Genomic DNA, 24,410 nt, shown 5'->3' on the forward strand with positions numbered 1-24,410 from the left:
ATTAGAAGTTATCACTATGGTTTTAAAAGTTCTTACTACCCAGAGTTCTTAAAGTATTACCACTCTTATTTTGCAGATGGATAACTGAAATACCAAAACAGAGAAGTCTCAGTAACAAGAATGTCATAAGAACTGAAGCTGAGAGAACCAGGAAGAACTCGTTCAAAATTCCCAGGAGACCTGACATCCATGCTCCTTCTCTAAAACTTCAAGCACTTGACTGGAGGATTTATCTAGTCTAGACTGAGCTCTCTCCATGCTCAACAGTGGCTGTAAGAGGTAAAGGTGCATTGTGAAATACACAATTCAACTTCAAACAGTCTCGAAACAAGTCCAATAATGGTCTACACGTATTATTCTCATCTTGTCTTATACATGACATTTTTCAAGGATAGTCATTGCTCTAAAGTTGTGGATATCCAAATGTTGTTTGCTCTACAATGGGATATGAGTAACATTTTGGGCAGGCCGTAGATTTCTCCTTAGGGAGGAAAACTGCTCCTTTGCAACCAAAGATGCTGTTATGGACCGTTTGAACGACTCCCCCATCTCTAAAAATCCCATTTCTGCAATCTCCCGTTGCCATAGGTGTGGAGCAGTGTAGCTGTTGCTACGGTGTCACTCCATTAGCTGCATTCATGGACACTTCCCATAATGTCCCCTCCTCTGAACCACAACAGGTTATAAACACACTTTGTGGGTGTGTTGTCTTCACAGCAGCATTTGCCTGAGCCATAACTTGCGTTTTGTATCTACCCAAGCTCCAGTCCAGCCACACAAAGCCTTCAGCTCAAGATAAGTTGTTGCTGGAAGCTTACGCTCCTGGTCCCTCAGCCGGGGAGGTGAGAATGAGGTGAGAATGGAAAGGTTTAAGGCAAACTATAGTTACATACTGTCTTTTAGTGACTGAGCGCACGATAACCCAGTAACTCCAGCAGAGCCACGTATTCAAGTGGGACACTACACCAAAAGCAGATGGGTGGCTGTGCAGCCTCCACCAGCTGGCTGAGCCCTGCACTGGGGACCGGTCTGGTCAGGCACAGCGGCCAGTGGCCAGGGAAGGCAGGTGCTCTGCGGTGCCACCGGATTTGGCTGTCCCTGCAGGCTGCTCCAGCTGAACCGAAGCTAGCAGAAGCGTGACAAGTGTGCACACTCACATGAACTCGCACAGCAGCTGTGCATCCCTGACAGCCTGGGCAAAGCCTGGTTTACTCATCAGTTAAGTCTGCACACGCTTATAGGTCAGAAATATGGTCAACTCGTTTCACACAGGAAAACTTGAGGGTGCAATCTCAAGCCAACTGTCACCTCAAAGGCCTGATGCTCACTAGTCTTTGTGGTCAGTGGCAACTTCTACAGGGAGGTAGAGAATCACTGTGATTTGTAAGTCCTGCCTTTTATATTCCTCCTTATCTCGCACACTGGGAATATTCCCTCTTTTAGTACACAGATATATCATAGAGTACACATAAATCCTCGTAATAATCATAGAACATATCTAAAAAAGCATTTCAGCATGAATAATGTACATTTATAACACAATACATGTTCAAAAGCCAAAACTGTTAGCTCTGCTTAGATGATCAAACCATTTTGAGATAATGCTTAGGGTCATTAAAAATTCATTGCAACCTAAGAAATACCAGAAAGTATAGACTTTTCCCTTAACACATTTCTGACAATGTGGAATTTCCTCATTCAGTGGCAACTGAAGCACTCTAAAAGCTCTCAGCTCTCATTGGTTTTGTAAATGACTCAAAATCCACAAGCCTCACAACTACCTGCCTCAGCAGAGCTGAATAGCATCCATGCTCCTGCATGCTCTGTGGATCTAAAACAGTGTTTATGCAAGTCCTACAGATTAAAATGTTTAAAGATTTAATTTCAATCAAAAGTCTTAGGTAAAAACCTCAGCTAAATAGACTGCTATCATAAACCAATTATGTGTTACAATTCAGTACTTAATTGCTACCAAAAAATCAATTCTCCCTTCTGTGTGCTTCTTGTTCTCATCCGGCAGTGTTTGTCCTTACGTTTGAGTCGGGGAACCTCTGTCAAATTGGTAGTGAATGAAAGACTGAAATTTGTAAAGAATGAGTCTCAAAAAGGTGACTTATTCAAAGACACTAGTATCAACTGGAATTCAAAAACTTTTGTATCAGGCATTAGTAATGAAAACAGTTGTCAGTTTCAGGAAAAACCCCACAATTAATTGAGGTTTGGTCCTAAAATCGAGCTGTCTGATGAGATTGTAATAATTCCTGATTGTAATCACACTAGAACCCACAGCTGCATATGATGCATAAAACAACAGGAAGGTTTCACTTCAAAGCCCAGCGGCCGGGCAGCAAGGTTCTTTATTTTGTTTTTCATAGAATTGTCTAGGTTGGAAGACACCCTTGGGATCATCGAGTCCAACCATCTACCCTACTCTACAAAGTTCTCCCCTACACCATATCCCCCAACACCACACCTAAATGTCTCTTAAGCACATCCAGGGATGGTGACTCAACCACCTCCCTGGGCAGTCTATTCCAATGCCCGACCACCCTTTCTGTGAAAAATTCTTTCCTAATGTTCAGTCTAAATCTACCCTGTTGGAGCTTGAAGCCGTTTCCTCTTGTTCAAAACAAACAAAATCATATTTTATCTGAATTTGTTATATTGAATACCTATTTTGAATTTGAATTTGAATACCTATTTTGGGGATGATCATTTTACCTTTTTGGCTAATTATAAAAACTTAAAATCAATTGCTCATCTTCATTTGGTTTAAAAACTGACACTTTTTGGTTATGAAATGCCTCCGGTGCATATCTTGGGGTGATTTTGATCCCGGTTTCACAAATAAGTTTACTGAGGCTCAGAGAGGTTAAACCCTTCACATGGAGCAAAATCCAACACACAAATAAAACATACAAATTCTCTCTGCTTTTTCAATGGGACCAGAGCATTTGTTGTTGTAACCTTTCAGAAGAGTACAGTACATAGTCCCCTATTTTAACTTCAAAACGACTCTTACAGAAAGAAGTGTAGGCTTGCTCTTAACCAATCTGACCATTATGGTGATACACACTCCCAAAGGAAGTGGTAAAGAGCTTGTTTGCTGGGACAGTTAAAATTATACCAGTGCTTATGAATATCTACTAAGGAACTCTCTACTCTGTCTGGGGAAAAAAAGTAGGCTGCTTGTTTAAAATTCTGTGAGTTTGTAATATTTTTATCAACAGACACGGTGGCAATTAAAGAGGATAGATTTAATATAAGATAGATGGACAAATTAATTGATATTTTAAGAAAAAGATCCCTTTCACTAATTTTGAGATCTGTTTGAAAACTGTATTCAGAATTGAGTCATGAATCAAATTATAAGTACTGAAAAACTTCTGCCTGTATTGCTAGAGGCACTCGTTCAAGTCAAATTATTGTGACTTCTCTAATTTTTCAGAGGCAGTCTAAGACTAGAAAGGAGATCCAGTGCCCCCATCCCTCTCTAAAGAAAATTCCTCTTATGCTGCAGGAACTGCAGATTACTTCTCTATTAATTGTCCCATACTGCAAAGGTGGGGTCAGATAAGGCAAAGGAAACCAGTTATTCATTCTGACATCCATGAGAACGATAAAGCTGCTTCCTTCAACAGCTGCAAACATCTCCAACAAGGACACAATTTATTGTATCCTATTTATGGTTCACACATAAAGCACCAGCACACAGGTAACAGGGAACGGCTATAAGGGGCTCCTAACTTCTGCCGGCACAGTCCCGTCTCCCCCCTCCTCACACGGCACAGCTGTATCGGAACTCTGCCATTATCTCATTTATACCACAGCTACATCTAAGTTTTCAACAAACAACTCTTCTCCCTGTAATAGATGTAAACACCATTAAAAATTAGTGGGGACACTAGAAAACTGAAGGAGTCCCTGAAGACTTCTTACAATGAAGGTGTGAGTTACTTCAGCACTGAACCCCTGACACGAGTTAGGCTAGTGGCCCAGGGCTGATAGGGACTCCTGCAGGCGAGTTACTCGGCTTCTTGGGCAGCTTGCTACAGAGCGCCAGCGGTGCCCCGGCAGGGGAACTTCAGACCTCCGAACCACACCGCTGCACATATTTCAAGCCCCTCGCAATAACTTGATTACAGGCAGCAGGGCTGACAAGTAAACAACAGCCTAATTCTACTAAATTCACTCCACCCTGCCAATGTGCTATTTTCTAGTAACGGTGCCGTGCGAATGATTTCACGGTTCAAGACTGCTCAGCAGGTTCTCCGAGGGAGCAGTTTTCAATATGATGATTGTGACCCCATACAACTTGTCACCTCCATCACTAAGAACTGCTTCTGTAGCCAGACTTAGTTTTCCCTCCACCCTTCCCTCCACCCGAAACAGACTTCATGGAGTACTTTGCCAGATCACTGTGGCACGAACCACCTTTTTGTGCCATTTTGAATAGTAGCCATACCAGCAGGGCGCTCATCTGGAACGGGGACACATAAGGCATTGGAATAAAAGTATACTTGGGGATAGAAGGTTTGTAACTGAAAAGTATTTGAACTTGGCAAAAGGGCCTGCATCTCGTAATGACGCTGCATCTCCTGAAATGACGAGAACTTAATTCACATTCTAATCAGTGAAACAAATCTAAAATTTTGGAATGCTTTACTAGGAATTTGCTTGGTCTAGATATTTACTGTAACAAACTAAATTAATGTTGTTTGCATTAGTTTAACCTTTAAAATATTGTATGGAGAATAACAAATGAGATTACCTAAAAGAAAATAACCTTGTTAAGCTTTCAGAGTTCACCCTACAGGGAAATGTTAAGACCTCACAGTTAGGAGTTCGTATTAAGATGATTTCCTCATTTTCTCAGGCCAGATAACAAGGTTACTTCTGGAGCAGACTATGACATTTTAAGTAACGAACATTATCATCTAATAGATAAACACGATCTTTGCTATCATGCAGTGACTGTTTGGACGGAATTTATGTACAAGAATTTGAAGTCTGCTTAGGCTGAGTTTAGCACCATTTGCCATTTCTAACATTTTATGATGCAAATTTCTTAGGGTAAGACAGAGCAGAAAATGCCTAAACCATTATAAGCGATAAGATATGCAGCGTGAATACACTGGAAATCGGACACTGCATTTACCCACCCCTCCCGCCCCCCGCCCCCAACCGGTGGGAGTCAGGCAGCTGGTCCTGAGCTTTGCTGAAGACTGGCATTGCCATTCTTTCTGGTCCTTACTCCATCCTCCTTCTGCCGTGACACACAGGCTGGCATAATTCCTCTTGAATACTCTGTTGTCTCGCTACATGTGCGCCCTCCAAATCGCTGCTTTATCCCCACTGATGTTACGAACTCTGAGTTACAAAGCATGACCAGCCCAAACCATTTAGAAGACTTTCTTCAGTAGATTAAGATTGGTGGCACACTAATGATATTTGTCTGAATTTTATAAAGAAAGGGTGTTTGATGATCTGTAGGCAGATCAATAATTTTTATTTTTCTTATTCTTTGATCTGTGCGTTATTTTTATATGTACTATATGTTTACATAGTACATAGGTACTATGAATTAATGTAAGCATTCTGTCACTGGGGACATAGAGCAACAGTATAAGAATAGTGCTTATGAATCAGTCTTTTTTTCTGAAGTGTAAATTTAGTTGCGGCCATACTGTACAATCAGCAAAGAATGATTTTTGGAGACAACAGCCTAACAATATTTTGCCAACAATGTTCAACAACACGCCTCAGCAGACAGCAAATTATCACAGAAATCAGCTAGATGCCATCAATAATGGTGTTTCGAAATAGGATGTCATTGCCACGTACAGCATGCTGGCCAGAGCTGTCTTGCTTCCCTGTGCAAAGCACATAGAATCATAGAATCATAGAATTAGTGAGGTTGGAAGGGACCTTTAAGATCATCAAGTCCAACCGTTAACCTACCCTGATAAAAACACCACCGCTTCTAAACCATGTCCCTAAGCACCTCATCTACCCTTTTCTTAAACACCTCCAGGGATGGTGAATCCACCACCTCTCTGGGCAGCCTATTCCAATGTTTAATAACCCTTTCAGTGAAAAAATGCTTCCTAATATCCAATCTAAACCTGCCCTGACATAACTTGAACCCGTTTCCTCTTGTCCTATCACTTGTCACCAGGGAGAAGAGGTCAGCTCCCATCTCTCTAAAACCTCCTTTCAGGTAGTTGTAGAGGGTGATAAGGTCTCCCCTCAGCCTCCTCTTCTCCAGGCTAAACAACCCCAGATCCCTCAGTCGTTCCTCATAAGGTTTGTCCTCCAGACCCTTCACCAGCTTTGTAGCCCTTCTCTGGACACGCTTCTCTGGACATCTACTATGTTTAATCTGAGCTACCTGCATTTTACAACTATGTTCTACAGGTGTAAATGATTCCACAAGATGCAAGACCCTATACAAGTAAGAGATGCTGAATGCATCTGCAAAGAGCAGCTTTTCTGCAACCTGTGTTTTCCATAAAAAAGAAAGGTGGTGAAACTGCGAATTCTCCCGCTGCACACAAGCTAATATCTATATGCTCATTCAGACAAAATGAAACAGACCTTTTGCCTGGAGACTTGATTCCAAGAATATCTGAAGCATCTGAAAAACACATGAAAAGCCCAGCATTTGATGTCCCCTCACAAGTGTGGGTGAAACCATCATAGGATCCTTACTTTTTCCTTTCATTTTCTAGTATCCTGAATAAATCTTTGAAGTACTGGGGAACACGGACAATCACATTTTCTGAAGGACCTATATCTTTGAGCTCAGGATAGAGTTTGGTGTCAATCACCTTCTTGATGTATCCCAGCCAGTCAAACTGCAATGACAAAGAGAAGGCTGGTTAAAGCAGATCGTGAAGAGAGGTTACTTATTAACTAAGTTGCACCTTTGAGACAAAGGGTTTCAAAGTTTTACTTACTAAAAATTTAGAAACTATTGCACTTTGTCATTACATGTGTTTTCAAACCTCAGTAAAGTTGTAACTGCATTTAAAAGAACATATATTGTAATTGAGTACACACATTCCTAACGATATTCATTTAACATGCTGCTCTGTGCGCTAACGACAATTTTAATTATATATGTTAAAAGAGTAATTTTGCAATTATCCCCAACCAACCTGTGGAATCATGGCACTAAGCTCTGATACGTTCATTTTATTGTACATCACCTCACTTGTTCGATTTTCATATGGAACCATGATCTAGGGGAAAAAAAAAACAAACAGAAAACAAAAACCATCAAAACAAGGATTATCTTGCAGGGACCTGCTTTAACGTCATTACTGTCCATCATAATCCCAGTGCAGAAATATCTCACCACCTGTTTTCCAAGCATTCAAGGCATTAACTTCCCTTTCTGAGGATGGCATTTAACTAGGAGTAATGGAACACAGTTCATTATCAGTTTAACTCATTACTGGGGAATTTAATAAGCTGCATGCCTTCTTTGAACATATGAGACTAATTTTAGCTCTGATTATACTAAGGAAATGCATGTTGATTCATAAGAGAGAAAAGCACACCTAGACTATTAACACTTACTCATCTCATCACATCAGGTAGAAGCCAACTCCAAACTGTATGGCTTAAAAGGTCAAATTTGAGATAGGTATGCTGGAAGCACATCTCATCTCTTGGATTTGAACATGTTCTTACTATGGCCTGACTCCATCTGAGGGAAGAGCCAAATATACACCAGTTTCTCCTCATTTTACCCCAGCATCCTGATTTCCATAGCAGGAAAATTGGGTATATAGGCCAGATACGAATTAAAGCATTCTCCAACCAGGCCTCTCATCTGGGTGACCAGAGGAGCCAGACCTCAGGATCATCTGTAGTGTCAAAGTCCAAGGATATAGCAAAAGAAATTCTAAATATAAAGCAAGTCCTTTTATAACTGAAAAGGGACGTTCAGATTCCAGGATGGCAGAATGGTTCATAAAAGAAAAACAAGCCAAGTACAAAATATAGCTCAAAATTTTCTCAGTGTTCAAGAGATGCAAGAATCCTCAATGGCAATTCCAGCCTGTCCTGGTTCCGGCAAGGATGGGGTTAATTTCCCCCAGGAGCCGGCAGGGGAGGCGAGTATTCCATACCACGTGACCCATGACCAGCTATAAAAGGAGCTAGCCGGGGAGAGGGAGTCAGTCGCCACTCGGGGGCGGGCTGTGGCGGGTCCGGTCCGGTCGGTGCGCTTCGCGGCGATACTGTAATCGCGTTCTTATATTCCTTCACCGGTGTTATTGTTTTTCTTTCTTCTTCCCTTTGTCTGCTCTGTTAAATTATAATATTTCAACCCACGAGTTCTTGCCCTTTTCTGCTGATCTTTTTCCCACGGCTGTGGGAGTCGAGCGAGCGGCTGCGTGGTTCTTTGTTGCTGGCTGAGGCCAAACCACGACACAGCCCCACTCTAAGGTAAATCCTATCCAACAAGGTGTATGCTGTACAGTTTAAAGAGGACAGAGGTTGATGCCAGACGAACCAGACAGCTGGCAGTTCTCCAACCAAAATGCTCCAGTAACTGTCTGCGGTTTTACTATTGCTCAAGCCACACAGAAACAAACAACAAAAAAAACTTTCTTCTCCCTTTCTGCAAGTTTCATTTATCTGACAGATCTTTAAACTCTTCCTGAACCCGCTTGCTCCCTTCCTCTCAAAACTTTTCCTTTTCCTCCAGTAATTCAAACCTAATTGAAATCTTCCTTGTACACAACAAGGTCTCTCAAAGCATGTCAGTCCTTCCTATATCCAAAGTATCCTCCCTGTATTCTTGCTGTCTCTTCCAGAGCACAAAATTTTTCCATTATATACATTCACTTAAAACAATTGCAGAGGTACACAGGATACAGTAAAAGCCTAAGTAAGAAACAGGAGTATCTCCTTTGAAATCACAGTAAGATGTCTATATAAATCATTGGGCTCATTAGTGTTTATGCAACAATCCATGTCCCTGGACTCATTCCTAATATCTGGATATATTTTAAGAGGATTATTCATACTACAGGGAAATTAGGTAGCCATGAGCAAGTATGGCTTGCTGCATAATGGTACGCATTACTGATCCTAAGGGCTGTTATATGATCCGTGGTATCTTATATGGCAACTTCACCAGTCCACTTTGTGGATTAAAGCTCTGTAAGACATTTGTTAAATAAAGCATTAGAGCTACCAGAGGTAGTGATGCGTCTTCTTACCACATCCCTGATAATCAGAAGAAACATTTTCTGGTTTTCAAGTCTACTGGGTTACAATGAAGTATCTGCTCATTAGTCCACCCAGTCTAGGTAACTGAAGCTGAATATTGGGCTTTAATTAGGTTTGACAAAATAACATCTCTTTCAGCAGAGAGATGGAAACACTGATTTAGTGCTATTGTGGATGGCCCTCAATTCTGCACACAGACACACCATTAAGAAACATCACTGCTTTTCCTCCTGTAGACTGCAACAGCAGAACACGGGGAAAAGTCATCTGCTACATCACCTGTCCTGTGCAACAGGCTTCTCTGTTAGTAGGAGACCCAGCATTTCACAAGGGATAGCTTCTTTCCTTGGCGGTATGAAGAAATACTCGGCTCAGCTGGCAGTTCTGCAAGTCACTGTCAAGCCTTGTAGACCTAACTTTTGCTGGTTTCCCAATGCTGAGGCTAACTCTTCTCTCTAGCTATAGAAGAAGTGGAAATGACAGTGTACTTGCAGCTCCCTGGAGCAGGATTCCTGCAGCAGTTTTACTGAAACAGGGATACGGGGAAGCAGAAATGCTCCTTCAGCCTGCAACAGTCCCAATGTATAAATTACGGGGCAAAAAATGTTACCAAGTAAATTGGTCAGAAGCAAGCATCAGTTTTAAATCTGCTTAGCTTTACTAAATTCAGTTGGTTCCTTAAATTAAAACTCATGGACTTTCTCGTCCTCTCTCCCAGGATGCCCCATGAAAGCAGCTCAGGAGCTAACTGTGGTGCTGCTGTAACCACCCCACTCTCACTACCAAGCACTAATATACCACCTCAGTCTTGCACTGCTTTTAGACTCTTCCTCGGAGAATCAGCCCAGAGTGCTTCTTGAATACATGGTAATGTATTCAAAATGTAGCTGCACAGCAGGGACTCAAATTCTGCCCAACATTAAAATTTTAGATTCCTAGAATTGTTTAGGTTGGAAAATACCTTTAAGAGCATTGGGTCCAACCATTAACTTAACACTGCCAAGTCCACCACTAAACCATGTCCATAAGTGCCACATCTACATGTGTTTTAAATACGTCCAGGGATGGTAACTCAACCACTTCCGTGTGCAGCCTATTTTTTAGGAATTTTTCCTAATATTCAATCTAAACCACCCTTGACACAACTTGAGGCCATTTCCTCTTGTCATATCACTTGTTACACGGGAGAAGAGACCGACCCACACCTCGCTACAGCCTCCTTTCAGGTAGTTGTAGAGAGCAATGTCTCCCTTCAGCCTCCTTTTCTCCAGGCTAAACAACACCAGTTCCCTCAACCACTCCTCATAAGACTTGTGCTCCAGACCCCTCACCAGCTTTGTTGCCCTTCTCTGGACACATTCCAGCACCTCAGTGTCTTGTAGTGAGGGGCCCAAAACTGAACACAGTACTCTATGTGCAGCCTCACCAGGGCTGAGTACAGGGGGATGATCATCTCCCTAGTCCTGCTCACCACACTATTTCTGATACACACCAGGATGCTCTTGGCCTTCTTGGCCACCTGGGCACACTGCTGGCTCATATTCAGCTGGCTGTCAACCAACACACCTAGGTTCTTCTCTACCAGGCAGCTTTCCAGCCACTCTTCCCCAAGCCTGAAGTGCTGCATGGGGTTGTTGTGACCCAAGTGCAGGACCCGGCACTTGGCCTTGTTGAACCTCACACCATTGGACTCAACCCATTGATCCGGCCTGTCCAGATCTCTCTGTAGGGTCTTCCTACCCTCAAGCAGATCAGCACTCCCACCCAACTTGGTGCCATCTGCAAACTTACTGAGGGTGCATTCGATCCCCTCATCCAGGTCATTGATAAAGATATTAAAGAGAACGGGTCCCAGTACTGAGCCCTGGGGAACATAATTTGTGACCGGCCACCAACTGGAGTTAACTCCATTCACCGCCACTCTTTGGGCCTGGCCATCCAGCCAGTATTTTACCCAGTGAAGCGTATGACCATCCAAGCCATGAGCAGCCAGTTTCTTCAGGAGAATGTCATGGGAAACAGTGTCAAAGGCTTTACTAAAGTCTAGGTAGACAACATCCTCAGCCTTTCCCTCATCCATTAAGCAGGTCACCTTGTCATAGAAGGAGATCAGGTTAGTCAAGCAGGACCTGCCTTTCATAAACCCATTCTAACTGGGCCTGATCTCGTGGTTGTCCTGTATGTGGCATGTGATGGCACTCAAGATGATTGGCTCCATAACTTTCCCTGGCAGCGAAGTCAGACAGAGAGGCCTATAGTTCCCCGGACCCTCCTTTGCTAACTTTCAGTCAGCTGGGACCTCCCTGGTTAGCCAGGACTGATGTTAAACGATGGAAAATGGCTTGGTGAGCACTTCCGCCAGCTCCCTCAGTACACTTGGGTGGATCCCATCTGACTCCATAGACTTGTGTGCATCTAAGTGGTGTAGCAGGTCGCTAACCATCTCCCTTTGTATTATGGGGGCTTCATTCTGCTCCCCATTCCTGTCTTCCAGCTCAGAGGTCTGGGTACCCTGAGAACAACTGGTCTTACTATTAAAGACTGAGGCAAAGAAGGCATTAATTCCATCAGCCTTTTCCTGATCCTTTGTCACTATGTTTCCCCCCGCACCCGTAGAGGATCGCCCTCCTTTTGTTGCTAGTATATTTACAGAAACGTCTTTTATTGTGTCTTGGGCTTTGGCCCTTCTAATTTTCCCCCTGCATAACTTCACGACCTCCTTGGAGTCCTCCTAAGTGGCCTGCCCCTCCTTCCAAAGGTCATAAACTCTCTTTTTTTTTTCCTGAGTTCCAGTCAAAGCTTTCTGTTCAGCCAGGCTGGACTTCTTCCCCATCATCTCATCTTACGGCACACAGGGATGGCTAGCTCCTGCATCTTTAAGATTTCTTTCTTGAAGAATGTCCAGCCTTCCTGGACTCCTTTGCCCTTCAGGACTGGCTCCCAAGGGACACTGTTAACCAGTCTCCTAAACAGGCCAAAGTCTGCACTCTGGAAGTCCAAGGTAGCAGTTCTGCTAACCCTCCTCCTTACTTCTCCAAAAATTGAAAACTCTATCATTTCATGATTGCTACGCCCAAGACGGTCTCCAACAACACATCACCCACAAGTCCTTCCCTGTTCGCAAACAACAGATCTAGTCGGGCATCTTCCCTAGTTGGCTCACTCGCCAACAGTGTCAGGAAGTTATGTTCCATACACTCCAGGAACCTCCTAGACTGTTTCTTCTCCACTATATTGTATTTCCAGCAGACACCTGGTAAGTTGAAGTCCCCCACGAGAACAATGGCTAGCAATTGTGAGACTTCTTCCAGCTGCTTATAGAATATTTCTTTTGCCTCTTCATCCTGTTTGAGTGGTCTGTAACAGACTCCCACAATGATATCTGCCTTGTTGGCTTTCTCCCTGATTCTTATCCATAAACACTCAACCCTACCATCACCGTCATCAAGCTATAGACAGTCAAAACACTCCCTAACATACAGGACTACCCCACCGCCTCTCCTTCCTTGCCTATCCCTTCTGAAGAGTTTATAGCCATCCATTGCAGCACTCCAGCTGTGTGAATCATCCCACCATGTTTCCGTGATTGCAACCATATCATAGTTTTCCAGCTGCAAAACGGCTTCCAGCACATTGGTGTAGATGCACTTCAGCTGGGCTATTGGTCTCACCACCTTTTTGGGGGAGAAGCCCTAATTCCTACATGACAGTTCTCAGACACTTCCGTGGTTTCTAGCACATCAATAACTCTTGTGTCTTTGCTGCCACGTGGATGTCCATCCCCTACCTCCACTGAGGTGGCAGACCAGAGGACCTCTCTAGCACAGTGTCCCTCAAACAGTAGCATGCCACCCCCAGGCTTATCTCTAGCAAGGCTGGTTGACATATCAACAATTTAAAGAACCAGGCTGCCCAGAGAGGTGGTGGAGTCTCCCACTTTGGAGACATTCAAAACCCGCCTGGATGCCATCCTGTGCAACTTGCTGTAGGTGACCCTGCTCGGGTAGGGGGGTTGGACTACATGATCTCCAGAGGTCTCTTCCAATCCTGACTATTCTGTGATTCTGTGACCAAGAGTATTTGGCGAAGATTATTTTATTCTCAAGGGAAAATAACAAGTTTAACAACTAACTGGGTGAGGAATACTGTTCATCCTTTCTTCATCAGGTTCTGCTCCTTCCCTTCTACTTCCAAAAACCACTATCGATAAGGCTGTTGATATAATGGCTTTCCATTTTAAAAAAGGATTGCACTTTTTTTTAAAAAAAAACAAAGCTAGCTCCAATCCCACATTAGATTACCAACCTCGGCGATTTTAATTTCCAGTCTTAGAACTGACTTCATATCCGATTCGGCTCGTGAAGCGTTTGCGCCCAGAAGCACTGCTGTATCAATCATGAACTGCAAAAAGGCATCTCGGTACTGTAAAGAAACAAAAAGAGTGAAATGACCACTGGATTTGCTTGCACACAGCTGTAGCAGTAGACCAGAAATGCCCAGCTATAGCATGGAGTGTAATACTTTGTACTTTCATGCCCTAGCAACCAAAGTTGTGCTTTCCTTACCTTGGATGCCTGCTGTCATCAAGGAAAAAAGGAGAAATAACACTGTTAACATACTGTGTGTGACAGACAGAGATACCTGCTGTGCCTCACGGAGTATAAATCTCAGGAAATGCAAATGACACTTCTGGATTACACTGACAATATTTACAGCTCTTACAATGGGATTAGACAACAAGTATGTGTATTGGGCCTGTCTGAGGTGGAGTTAATTTTCCCCACAGTGCTGTGCTTCGTACTGGTAGCTAGAAGGGCGTTGATAACACACCAGTGGTTTGGGTACCGCAGAGCAGTGCTCACACAGCATCAAGGCTGTCTCTCCAACATTTCCCCCCTTACCAGTAGGCTGGGGGTGGGCAAGAGTGGGGAACAAACAGGAGGAGATATAAGTCTGTGTGGAGTTACAGGGCTATGACCTCACTGAGATCACAGAAACCCAGTGGCATAACTTGCACAATTGGAGTGCTGCAATGGATGGATACAGGATTTTTAGGAAGGACAGGCTGGGAAGGTGTGGACGGGGAGTTGTCCTTTATGTGAGAGACCAGTGTGAATGCATGAAGCTCTATCTGAGCTCCTCCAAGTTCAAGAAAGGTCCATTCTAACAAGTAGAAAATCAAGCAAAGATAGTAGGCGGCTTGCATGAGTGTACAAGGAACTCCTAACTAAACTCAAATATAAGAAGGAAGTGTGTAAGATGTAGAAGCACAGACAGGTGACCCAGGAGTACAGAGTTGGTGACAAATTTTGCAGGGATAAGGTTAGGAAAGCCAAGGCCAACCCGAAGTTGAATCTGGCAAGGGACGTGAAGACCAACAAGAAAAGACTCTACAAATACATAACAGCAAAAGGAAGACTAGGGAGAACACAGATCAGCTGCTAAATGGAGCAGGATGGCAAACGACACTGAATAGGCCAAGACACTCAAAGCCAACTTTGCTCCAGTCTTCACTGGTAAGACTTCAGGAATCCTAGGCCCCTGAGACCAGAGGGGAAGTTTGGAGCAAGGAGGGTCTATCCTTAGTGGAAGAGGATCAGATTAGAGAGCGATGTGGACATAAGTAAACCCGGGAGTCTGATAGGTTGCACCCATGAGTGCTGAGGGAGCTGGCTGATACCATTCTGGATAATATTTGGAAGGTCATAGCTATTGGGAGAGGTTCCTAAAGGCTGGAAGAGACCAAGTATCACCCCTATCTTTAAGGAATGCAAGAAAGAAGATTCAGGGAACTACAAAACAGTCGGCCTCATATCAATCCCTGGGAAGGTGACGGAGAAAATCCTCCTGGAAACTATTTCCAAACACATGAAGGACAAGATGATCAGGAGCAGTAAGCATGGATTTATGAAGGAGGAATCACACTTAACCAGCCTGATAACCTTCTACAATTACATTAATATCTTGGTGGATGAGGGGAAAGCAGTTGTTGTTCTTCACCAGGTTGAAAAAGTACAGGTTAGAGTAGTGCACAGTGAGGTGGATTGAAAACAAGCTGAGTGATCAGGTCCAGAGGGTTGTGCTCAGCAGCACAAAGTCCAGTTGGAGGCCAGCCACCAGTAGTATGCTCCAGAGGTCAACCCTGCTTGAGCAGAGGGGTAGGACAAGATGAAGTCCAGAGACCCCTTCCAAGGGGGAAGAAAAGCAGGGAAGACCCCAAATCTTACAAAAATCTTTATTTGAGAAACTTTGCAAGAGTGTGCAAAGCACTGTGCAGAGCACTGGAACAGGCTGCCCAGGGAGGTTGTGGAGTCCCCTTCCCTGGAGATTTTCAAGACCCGCCTGGATGCAGTCCTGAGTAATGTGCTCTGGGCAATCCTGCTTTGGCAGGGGAGTTGGACTAGATGATCTCTCGAGGTCCCTTCCAACTCTGGTGATTCTGTGATTCTGTGTTTGTGGTAGTCGTGCTTGTAGTGGTGGTGTTTTCTGATAGAAGATATCCTGAAAAATCCAAATCCAAACAAACCACAACCCTTTCTCAGTATGGAGCTCAACAAAACAAAAGCAACAATGAAAAAAACCAAGGAGAAAAATGGTCACTGATTTCCAGTTAATAGTACTTACAGATTTGGCCTCTGTGGTGTTTTCTAGGTAGTCCTCTCGAGATGCAAGAGAGAGGCTTGCTTGGTCGAGCTGTTAAAAATAACAAGAACCAGCATTTAATAGGTACATTTATTAGAATGCTAAGGTAGCCCTATAAGCAACCTTGGAAGGGTCTATGGTTTGCTGGCAATTATGGTCGATATGTGTAAATATCTGATACATAATACACTGCACCAGCCTGAGTTCCACAGGATTTCAAAACAAGAGAAAAATGCTACACTGCTGAAAGACATTACCTAAATCACATTACTGTGATCTGGGGAGCCTCAGATGCCCCCTGCAATATCTAAGCCACCTACTACAGCAAAGAATCACCTACATAATTGATGTGTTTATGGCTCCTTCGGCGAGCGGATAATGCAATAGGACTGGGTTTACAGGATCAGACAGTTGGTGCTGACGACCATTCATCCTACACATATTTCAGGGGCACGAGGGTCAGTCTGAGACAAACAGTAGTGTATGGACCAAATGCCCATTAGGTGCAGGAGCAAGTTAGCTGCTGTGTATCTGGAAAGCATCGTTAGCCTTCTTTGACTGAAACTGAGGTTACGCTTCTGAGCTTCACTCTAGACCAGCACTGACTGCTGTATTTGGCTTTTTGAATGGATGTACTGAAACAGCTGGATACCAGCCACAGAAATGATTGCATCAATGCAGAGGAAATCGTTATGTCTCCAGTACATTAGCTAAAGATGTCTGACATATCCAGGTGGATCTTTGACTTTCACTTATCTTTTTGATCTAAACACAGATCAAATTTGTTGGTCTACAGTCACCCTAATATTGGAATAAGGTCCTCAAGGTAATTTCTAAATCAGTCCTCAAAGTTCATTGAGATCTGCACTGAGTCTTTTGAGTGAAATGACTACGTGGGAGTATTTGCATACTGCTTCAAGTCGCTAACCAGGCAAAACTCATAGCGCAGCATATATCTTCAAATTACTTCTGGAAACTGAGATTCCCCAAAACATTTCAATGCGGTAAGGTTAGGTTAAGGTATGGAAGCCAAAGCTGAAAACATAATTCAACCAGCTTTCAAACTCTGAACAAGATACTGATTGGAGCAGAAACAACAGTTTTGATGTTCTAAAATTATTTTTTTGATGCTGTATTTGTTTCTAAAAGATAAGTCTAATGAAGAGAGATTGTATTTATTCATACAATTTCACGTCTTTTTTTAATCTAAATCCTACACCATTTATATTTCACGTTTTCTACATTTGTAAAAATTACCTAAATAAATACAACTTAGAATTTAAAATGAATGAATAGATTTCATCTTTTCCTCTACCAGCTGATGTTCTCAATCTTTAAAATACACCATAAACAAATAAAACAAATCACCCACTGGAAGGAGAGCAGCTGTGATGCTCAGTGCAACTCTGATTCTTCGAAAAACAGTATCATCTTCCTTTTTCAGCATATTGAAGCAAAAAGAATATACTTCTATGCTTTGTGTATGTGTGTCCGGGTAATCGTTAACTCCAGATTATTTGGTTTATTTCAGTTATGCGATTGTTGCATCAAATGCTCAACCAAATTTTCCTGGCTTAAAAGTTAGATTTGACAAACCGTCGAAACAAAGAAAGCACAAATATGAGAAATAAACAAAAAAAGTTAACCAACTTCTTCAGCCCTCAAGAAAAAAAGATCACGTTGAATACCAAACAAAGTTTTATTTGCAGTTTTGACTTTTTCCTGATCCATTCATGATTTTGCAATGCTGAACAAAACGAATTTTGCAATAGAGCCATTTTCATAAGCAGATTGAAATACTCCATGGTACATCTGCACCCCTGGGAATTTGTTAAAACACAGACAAAGTAGAATACTGGCTGATGCATTCCGCAGATCAAGTTCTTAATTGAATTAACAACAACAGAATACCCTGCGGAATAATATATTATTCATAACATGTAGTGCTTCAGTTATTTAGATACCTAATTCTTAGGTGCCACAAAGCACACTGAGTGAAGATACTGCTAGGTGTAATTCCTTTCCAAGAGACCAGCAATAAGGATATATATAAAACTGCCCAGCCCTTCACTGACAGGTGACTTGGACTGAAATATTATGATGGGACATACCTAAATACCTCTCCTGATTCTGCTGTTTCCATTCTTTTAACCAAATCTCCAGCCAAAGCAATCCTGACAGGATCTGAACAGCATCTTAGCAGAATGACATCTTTAATACAGCAAACAGTTGATATACTGTTGACTTGACTATTCAGCAAAATGTCCTAGAGATGGGGAAAAGTTACCCTCCAATTTTATACCAGTTGAATGCACAATGTATTCTTGTCTACATTCCTACAGCTAGCCAAGATGCTAGCAACGTGAGGATCATAGATCCTATTTTGCTGTGATGAATGGCATCATAACTTTCTTCTTTGTCCCTTCTCTCTTGCCTTCATAAACTATTTTCTTGTAGCAGTGGAAGGCTGGTCTACTCTGGCTACTCACCTCTACTTCTGAAACAACAATACATTTGGCCCAGGCACTCAGTCCTGCCATGGTGACATCTCACAGTAATATAATCCTCTCTGGGGTTTTGTCAGACTACAGTGAGGCAACATTTCTTGGGTTTTTTTTTCTCACTAACCTAAACTGTTGTGTAATGCCATGCACTGTGAACAAACTGGTAATGCTTTGGTCCAAAAGCAATAGCATGGCAGTAGAAAGGTAAACTCTGTATTTCAGGTTTAAAAGTGTTTGGGATACATCTGTGTTGTAAGGTGTCGTGGTTTAGGCCAAATCCACCACTGGGGACCTGAGGGACCCCAGACGGGACCGACAGATGCTCCCCTCTACCCCTCTACAAAGAGAGAGGCAGAGGAGGAAAAAGAGACTTAAGAGTTTAGAAGAAACTAAACTACTTTAATGAAATATTAATAATAAAATAAAAAGAAATAATGAAAAATATATACAAAACCGTGTCAAGCTCCCGAGATGACAATCACGTCACCGGCTGGCACTGGGGCAGTCCCAGGCTGGACTCAGTGGCGGACGGGAACTGGATTCCGGATCTGGAGTCAGGATTGGGATCACAGGCAGAGAGAGTCCTCCTCAGACGTCGGCCATTGAAGGAAGAGCCCGTGACCCTTTGGTCCCTCAGCTTTTATACTGAGCATGAGGCAGATGGGATGGAATACCCTGTTGGTCAGTTTTGGGTCACCTGTCCTGTCCGCTCCTCCCTCCAGGTGGGACCCCACTATGCTTTTCCGCTTCCGACCCTCCAACGTGGCAAATAACAAAGTTGGTTGGCCTTGGCTGTTATGGCAATAAGTATAAGCAAGGTCCTCTCTGCTTACCATGCCTGGGCATCAGCTATAAACAATTGGTCTTATCACTCTGAGAGAGTGAACACTGTCTGCACAATATGCAGTTAATTTCAGTTGTTAGAAGAGGCCCAGCTAAGAAGCGAAGTTACTGAACAAAATTGGTTCTGTTTTACCTCAAACCAGGACATAAGGTGTTGTATAAGCAGAAGATAACGGGTTTCCATCTCAAGAAAAATAACACAAGTTCAAAATATCTGCTACTGATGCACGATTCTTCATCTTCACAGACAAAAAACATTCTTCATGCAACTGATGAGTCATAAGCAGCACCCTCAGGACTAGATATCCCCCTCTGTCATTTTCAGCACAGAGACCCTGGACATTGGTCCACTGGGAACATATTTTACGTTTTTATGCCATTTGAAAGGAGAAAATATCCCGTACAGATATGTTTTTCAATAGCATGTGGTTCCTAGTGGTTTCCATATTCCCACAAATTGGCACCTATGTACATCTGTAAGTCAGTAGATGATAGCAACGATATTCAAGTGTAAACATTTGGCATGTAAACATGTTTTTAAAAAAAACGCAACCACAAAATACCATGCAAAGTAACCTATTAGACATGCTCTATTGTACCTTCAGGATATACCGATGGGAGATTTTGTCATCAGCAGCCACATATAAACGGATGAAGACAGAGTTACTGTATTGACCACGAAGAGTTGCCAAGGCTTGGACTAAGCTAAACCTCCTTTCTGACCACAGCCCTTCGGGTCCAATGTTGGATTCCAGCACAGGCCAGCGGAAGGGCGAATGCCTCAGTATACTTAACAGGGGTTTCACGTCGGCTTTTTCAATTTTATCTGAAATGTCGAAGTGTGACAACAATTACATTCCAGACAATTCAAATCCAGCAGCAGCCACACAAGACACAAAGATTTATTGGCGTTGATCGATTTCTAGGCAAGATGAAACACAATAGCTGAAACCCACAGCCTCTGCTCTGCCTGTGAGCACAGAAGCGTGCGGGAGTCCAACCCAGTTTATCTGCACCAAGAAGAAGAGAGGCAAATCGGTGCCTTTCAAAAAAGACAAGGGCCGGAATTAAGTCAATTAAATAAACATTCCTCCCTTAGGAACAAGCACGGAAACCTCACTGTTTCTGAGAGGGGGTTATTGTACACAGCCAAAGCTAGAGGGGTCGGTGTCTCGGCACCAAGGCTGCAGGGCAGGCTGTCTCAGTTGCTGACAGTCAGTCTCAGGGTGTGCTGGAAGAAAACCGCGTAGGAAATAAAGTCTGAAAGAGTCAGAAGGACAAAGGGCACTATGAAGGATGAAGCCCACTCCCTCCCAACTCACCTTTCACCCATGCACCTACATAAAGGTAGCGATGTGCCCCAACCTAGTGTACATCACCTTATAGCAACGTTTACAAGCTCAGGAAAAGCACTCTGCAAATGTGGCTATAGTGGTGCCCGTCCAAACTTGCTTGACGTGCAGACAACACGAAGATAAAGAGTCCCGGGCTGTCTATACCCAGCTCTGTGTTTTGATCAAATGGATTTAGAGAAAAGTAGAAGGTGCTGAGCAACCGGCTCTCGAAAGTGTATGAGAATTTCGTCAGAGGGCTCTTCTGATTTACCAGGCACTACGACCACAATCCCCGGGCACGGTTTTGGCATCCTTTTGCACAGATAAATATCCCCTCACAGTTCCCTGACAAGCAGAGGTCTCTGTAAAACTGACTTCTCGTGCCTTGGTGTACCTCAGTCTCAACAGCCAGTTTCAGAAATGTGTAGGAGACCTCTGCATTCAGTCGAGTCCAAATCAGCGAAATCTGTGCGTCTGCACAAAGCTTCACAGAGCTCAGCAGAGAGAAAAAAAGCCTGCCTTTACAAACACAGGTAACGCATATGCGTCCCTCTCAAATCAGGCCACTTACTCTCATTCATGCAGGACGCATAAAGGATCTTGGCCTTCTGTACAGCTTCACTGTCTCGTCTCTTGCTGATGGGTTTCTCAAGCAATGCTGAAAAAATAAATGAAATTTTTTTTCAATACACTGGAAAATGTGGGATCTGTCTGTTTGCCTGTCTCAGCATTTGCTTTAATTATAGCATTTGTTTAATTAAGGATGAGGTTCCACATGTATTTTCTTAAGCAGTAACACAGACACAATTGCACTTTTTTCGATCACCAAGAGAGAATAATTATTTATTTATTTATTTTTAACAGAACTGATGTAAAGCCAGTTGACAGATAATGCTTTTTACTCATCCTCATAAAAGAGCCACCCTCAGCAAACCGAGGGGACAGGGAATCGGGAATTCTTTCAAGTGGCTCAGCCTCTGGTGCTGGTACGTTATGAAACTGGGGTCTAACAGAGAAGGTACCAGGATCCCAGGAGCAAGACAGCTGGTCTTCACTTTTACCAGCTCTGCTGCTGCTGAAAGAAAGCAACAGAGAACTGCCCTGTTGTCTGTCAAACGCACACAACCTCAGACTTGTAAATGACACGGAAGGCCAAGTGTCCAACTACTATTTGAAAAGCTGCACTGTATAGCTCCCCCACGCTATAGGTGTCAACCTCCTTGGTGCCTGAAAGCCAAACTAGCTTTTCTAAGCTGTCATCTCTCTACCTTCCTTGCATTCCTCACATTATGTCATGGAAGTGAAGTAGCATGAAAAGCGCATCTGAATCTCATCTGCCTCGAGCCATTTTATCCCAGTTGTAAATCGGCCATGATGCAGTTGCAGATACATATACTAGAGCTAAACACAGAGGGAGCTTAGCTTCAGTGAGATCCATCTGCTCAGGTGCAGCACAGCACGAGCACTTCCACGGCCAAGAGGTGCAGGGCAGTACTAAGGCAGAGCACAGAAACGGAGCTAGAAAACCCTGTCGGACCTCACCTGGTTTTGAAGACCCAAACACATCTTGCACAGCATTACCTTGCAGTTACTGGGACCATTGGAGAGAGCGGCTTTGCTGGAACCATCCAAAGTCCCTCCTGTTGTATGCTCAGGCAGAGCCAAAAAGCTTTGAAATATTCAAGAGTGCCTTCTCTATACCATACTCCCCAGTGCTCTGGGTTTCAAACGAGCAAAGGCACAGTGCAGGTCAGCTTTGTGCGGTGCTGTGCCTGAGCTAAGAAGCTTGCCCCGCACAAAAAGGAGGAACAAAGCGCAACGCAAAAGTCCCGGTGGCCCTTTGCTTTGGCAGGCCACTGGGACTTCATAACACCAGCCATGGCAAAACCAAACCTCTTCCACACGGAGCTTTATCAGGTGTCAACACAACGTTCTTCTCTGCCAGTACTGGCTGGGGTGATGCAGAGTGCTGAAGAGGTGGCGTTGCTGCCGTCCGAGAGCAGTGCTCTCCTGCAAACGGGCTGCTGCTCGCTCTCCAGCCCCTGCCCTTCCCAGCAGCTCTCCAGAGTCCTCTCTCCAATGTCACCCCTCACAGGAGACAAAAGCCCAGCTGGGTGACACCACTAGATTCTGTAGCTGACAACAGTCTGGGTTTGTGCTGTTCCACTCAGTATTAGGAGCTCAGGGCTGGCGGTAGGATTTGAAGACACTTATTCCGCAGGATTTCCCTAGCACCCTGAAGAACCTGCCATGCCGCACCTCTCAGATATTCCCCACCTGCGCTCATGTGAGCACTCAGGGGACCATACTGCTGACCTCAAAGTGTTTATTAGTCAAAGAATACCCAGTGATGAGCAAATGCCATTTGTTCTCTCCCTCCAATTGCTTTTCTCCTTAAAAAAAAAAAAAAAAAAAAAAAAGAAAAACCCAAAAAACTGAAAAACCCCAGAACAACAAAAAACCCACCCAACTTGTTTGCTTGGATCCTTGAGAGATGTAATGAGATCATTCACTTTTAGTTATGGATAAGATTTTTCCTAAAAATACTGCTGGAAAGGATTCCCAATAGCTTTGATTTCAAATCCTCAAATTGTTAATATTTCTCAGCTTGTTAAATACAATATAATGCCAATCATTGACACATATCTTCAGTGTGCACAGCTCTTAGCAGAATAATCAGACCTATTCATGTTTTAAGAATGGCATTTTAAAAGAAACTATAAATGAAACCTCCATAAAACTAAGGATGAAAAAATACACTCCTATTAAAGCCATTCCAATAACTTCTGTTCCTTGCCAATGAGCTTCACAGCCATGAAATTTTGAAGCTAATAAAATTCAACAGCTAAAGCCCAGCTAAAGCTCAGGAGAGATACAGAGGATGAGATCCAATAAAATAAAATAAACTCTAGGAATACACCTACATAAAATCCTGTTAAAATCAGACCTGGTGTTTTCCCATCAAGCTATCTCATTATGTGACAGAACGAAGCTGTAACAGTCCCTGCATTATTGCAAAGAATGATTGGGGTAGATGCTGCCATGTTGCTCAGAATTCTTCATTTTATGAATAAAATTTTTTGATTCTGATGACATCAAATCCAGTGATCAAACATGAAAGCCTTAATAAATGGTTGAATCCTGTGGACAGTGAAACTGGGGATGTGATCCATGAGTGCTCTTTAGGCTATAGAGGTTCCTCAGCCTTAGTCTCAAGTTTTCACAAATATTTAGAAGCTCAAACCTGGAGCACTGGTCACCTCCACTTGATTACCGCATTAGGTAGTATAAAATCTAAATACGAGGTTTAGAAATTCACTTCTTATTTAATTCACAAATACATGTGGATGTTACGTGTCCTTGAGTATTTAAATTCTTCTTAAAGAAGAAAAGCAAGAAAAGGCGTGAAGCGATGCATACTAATCAAAAACACGGGTAATCAATTAGTCTATCTACGGGTCGCTGTATCCATGGAAAGGAAGTCAATACTGTGATTGAAATCAATGGAGATGCATCAAGCTATCTTTAAATTAGCAATGTCAGGTACTGTGAGCAGCCTGGCCGTAGTAGCAGGCTGCGACAGCCCCCTCCTGCACTGAGCATCTCTAATCGTGTGGATCGGTGCACGCTGAGCTCTGCAGTGCAGCGTTTTGAAGGGCTGCAGCTCAACAGTCTCCGCTCTCCGAGGAGCTCTGCAAGTTGAAGAGACCTACCTCGGGGCTATCCTGCGCTCTCCCCAGCACAGAGAGGCACTCTCTGAACAGCGCTCCATCTCTTGATGTGCGACGTGGCATTTCAGGCGCTCAACCACACTGAGGCAAATGCCAGCTGGTGACCAACA

General features: G+C 43.3%; 1 protein-coding gene across 1 annotated transcript in view; it reads right to left on the reverse strand.

Annotated features, from left to right (window-relative positions):
• The window catches only part of PHEX (phosphate regulating endopeptidase X-linked), a gene marked incomplete at both ends in the record, with an annotated part of 113,198 nt that overhangs the window by 68,665 nt on the left and 20,123 nt on the right, over positions 1 to 24,410 (reverse strand). Inside the window, 6 exons of the mRNA XM_082492536.1 lie at positions 6,712 to 6,857; positions 7,161 to 7,244; positions 13,552 to 13,668; positions 15,871 to 15,939; positions 19,835 to 20,061; positions 21,141 to 21,227. Of these exons, the coding sequence (XP_082348662.1) occupies positions 6,712 to 6,857; positions 7,161 to 7,244; positions 13,552 to 13,668; positions 15,871 to 15,939; positions 19,835 to 20,061; positions 21,141 to 21,227 (730 nt within the window). The remainder of the gene's footprint in view (positions 1 to 6,711; positions 6,858 to 7,160; positions 7,245 to 13,551; positions 13,669 to 15,870; positions 15,940 to 19,834; positions 20,062 to 21,140; positions 21,228 to 24,410) is intronic.

This window comes from Vanellus vanellus, assembly GCF_965231255.1.
Source record: "Vanellus vanellus genome assembly, chromosome: 1".
Taxonomy (NCBI): Eukaryota; Metazoa; Chordata; class Aves; order Charadriiformes; family Charadriidae; genus Vanellus; species Vanellus vanellus.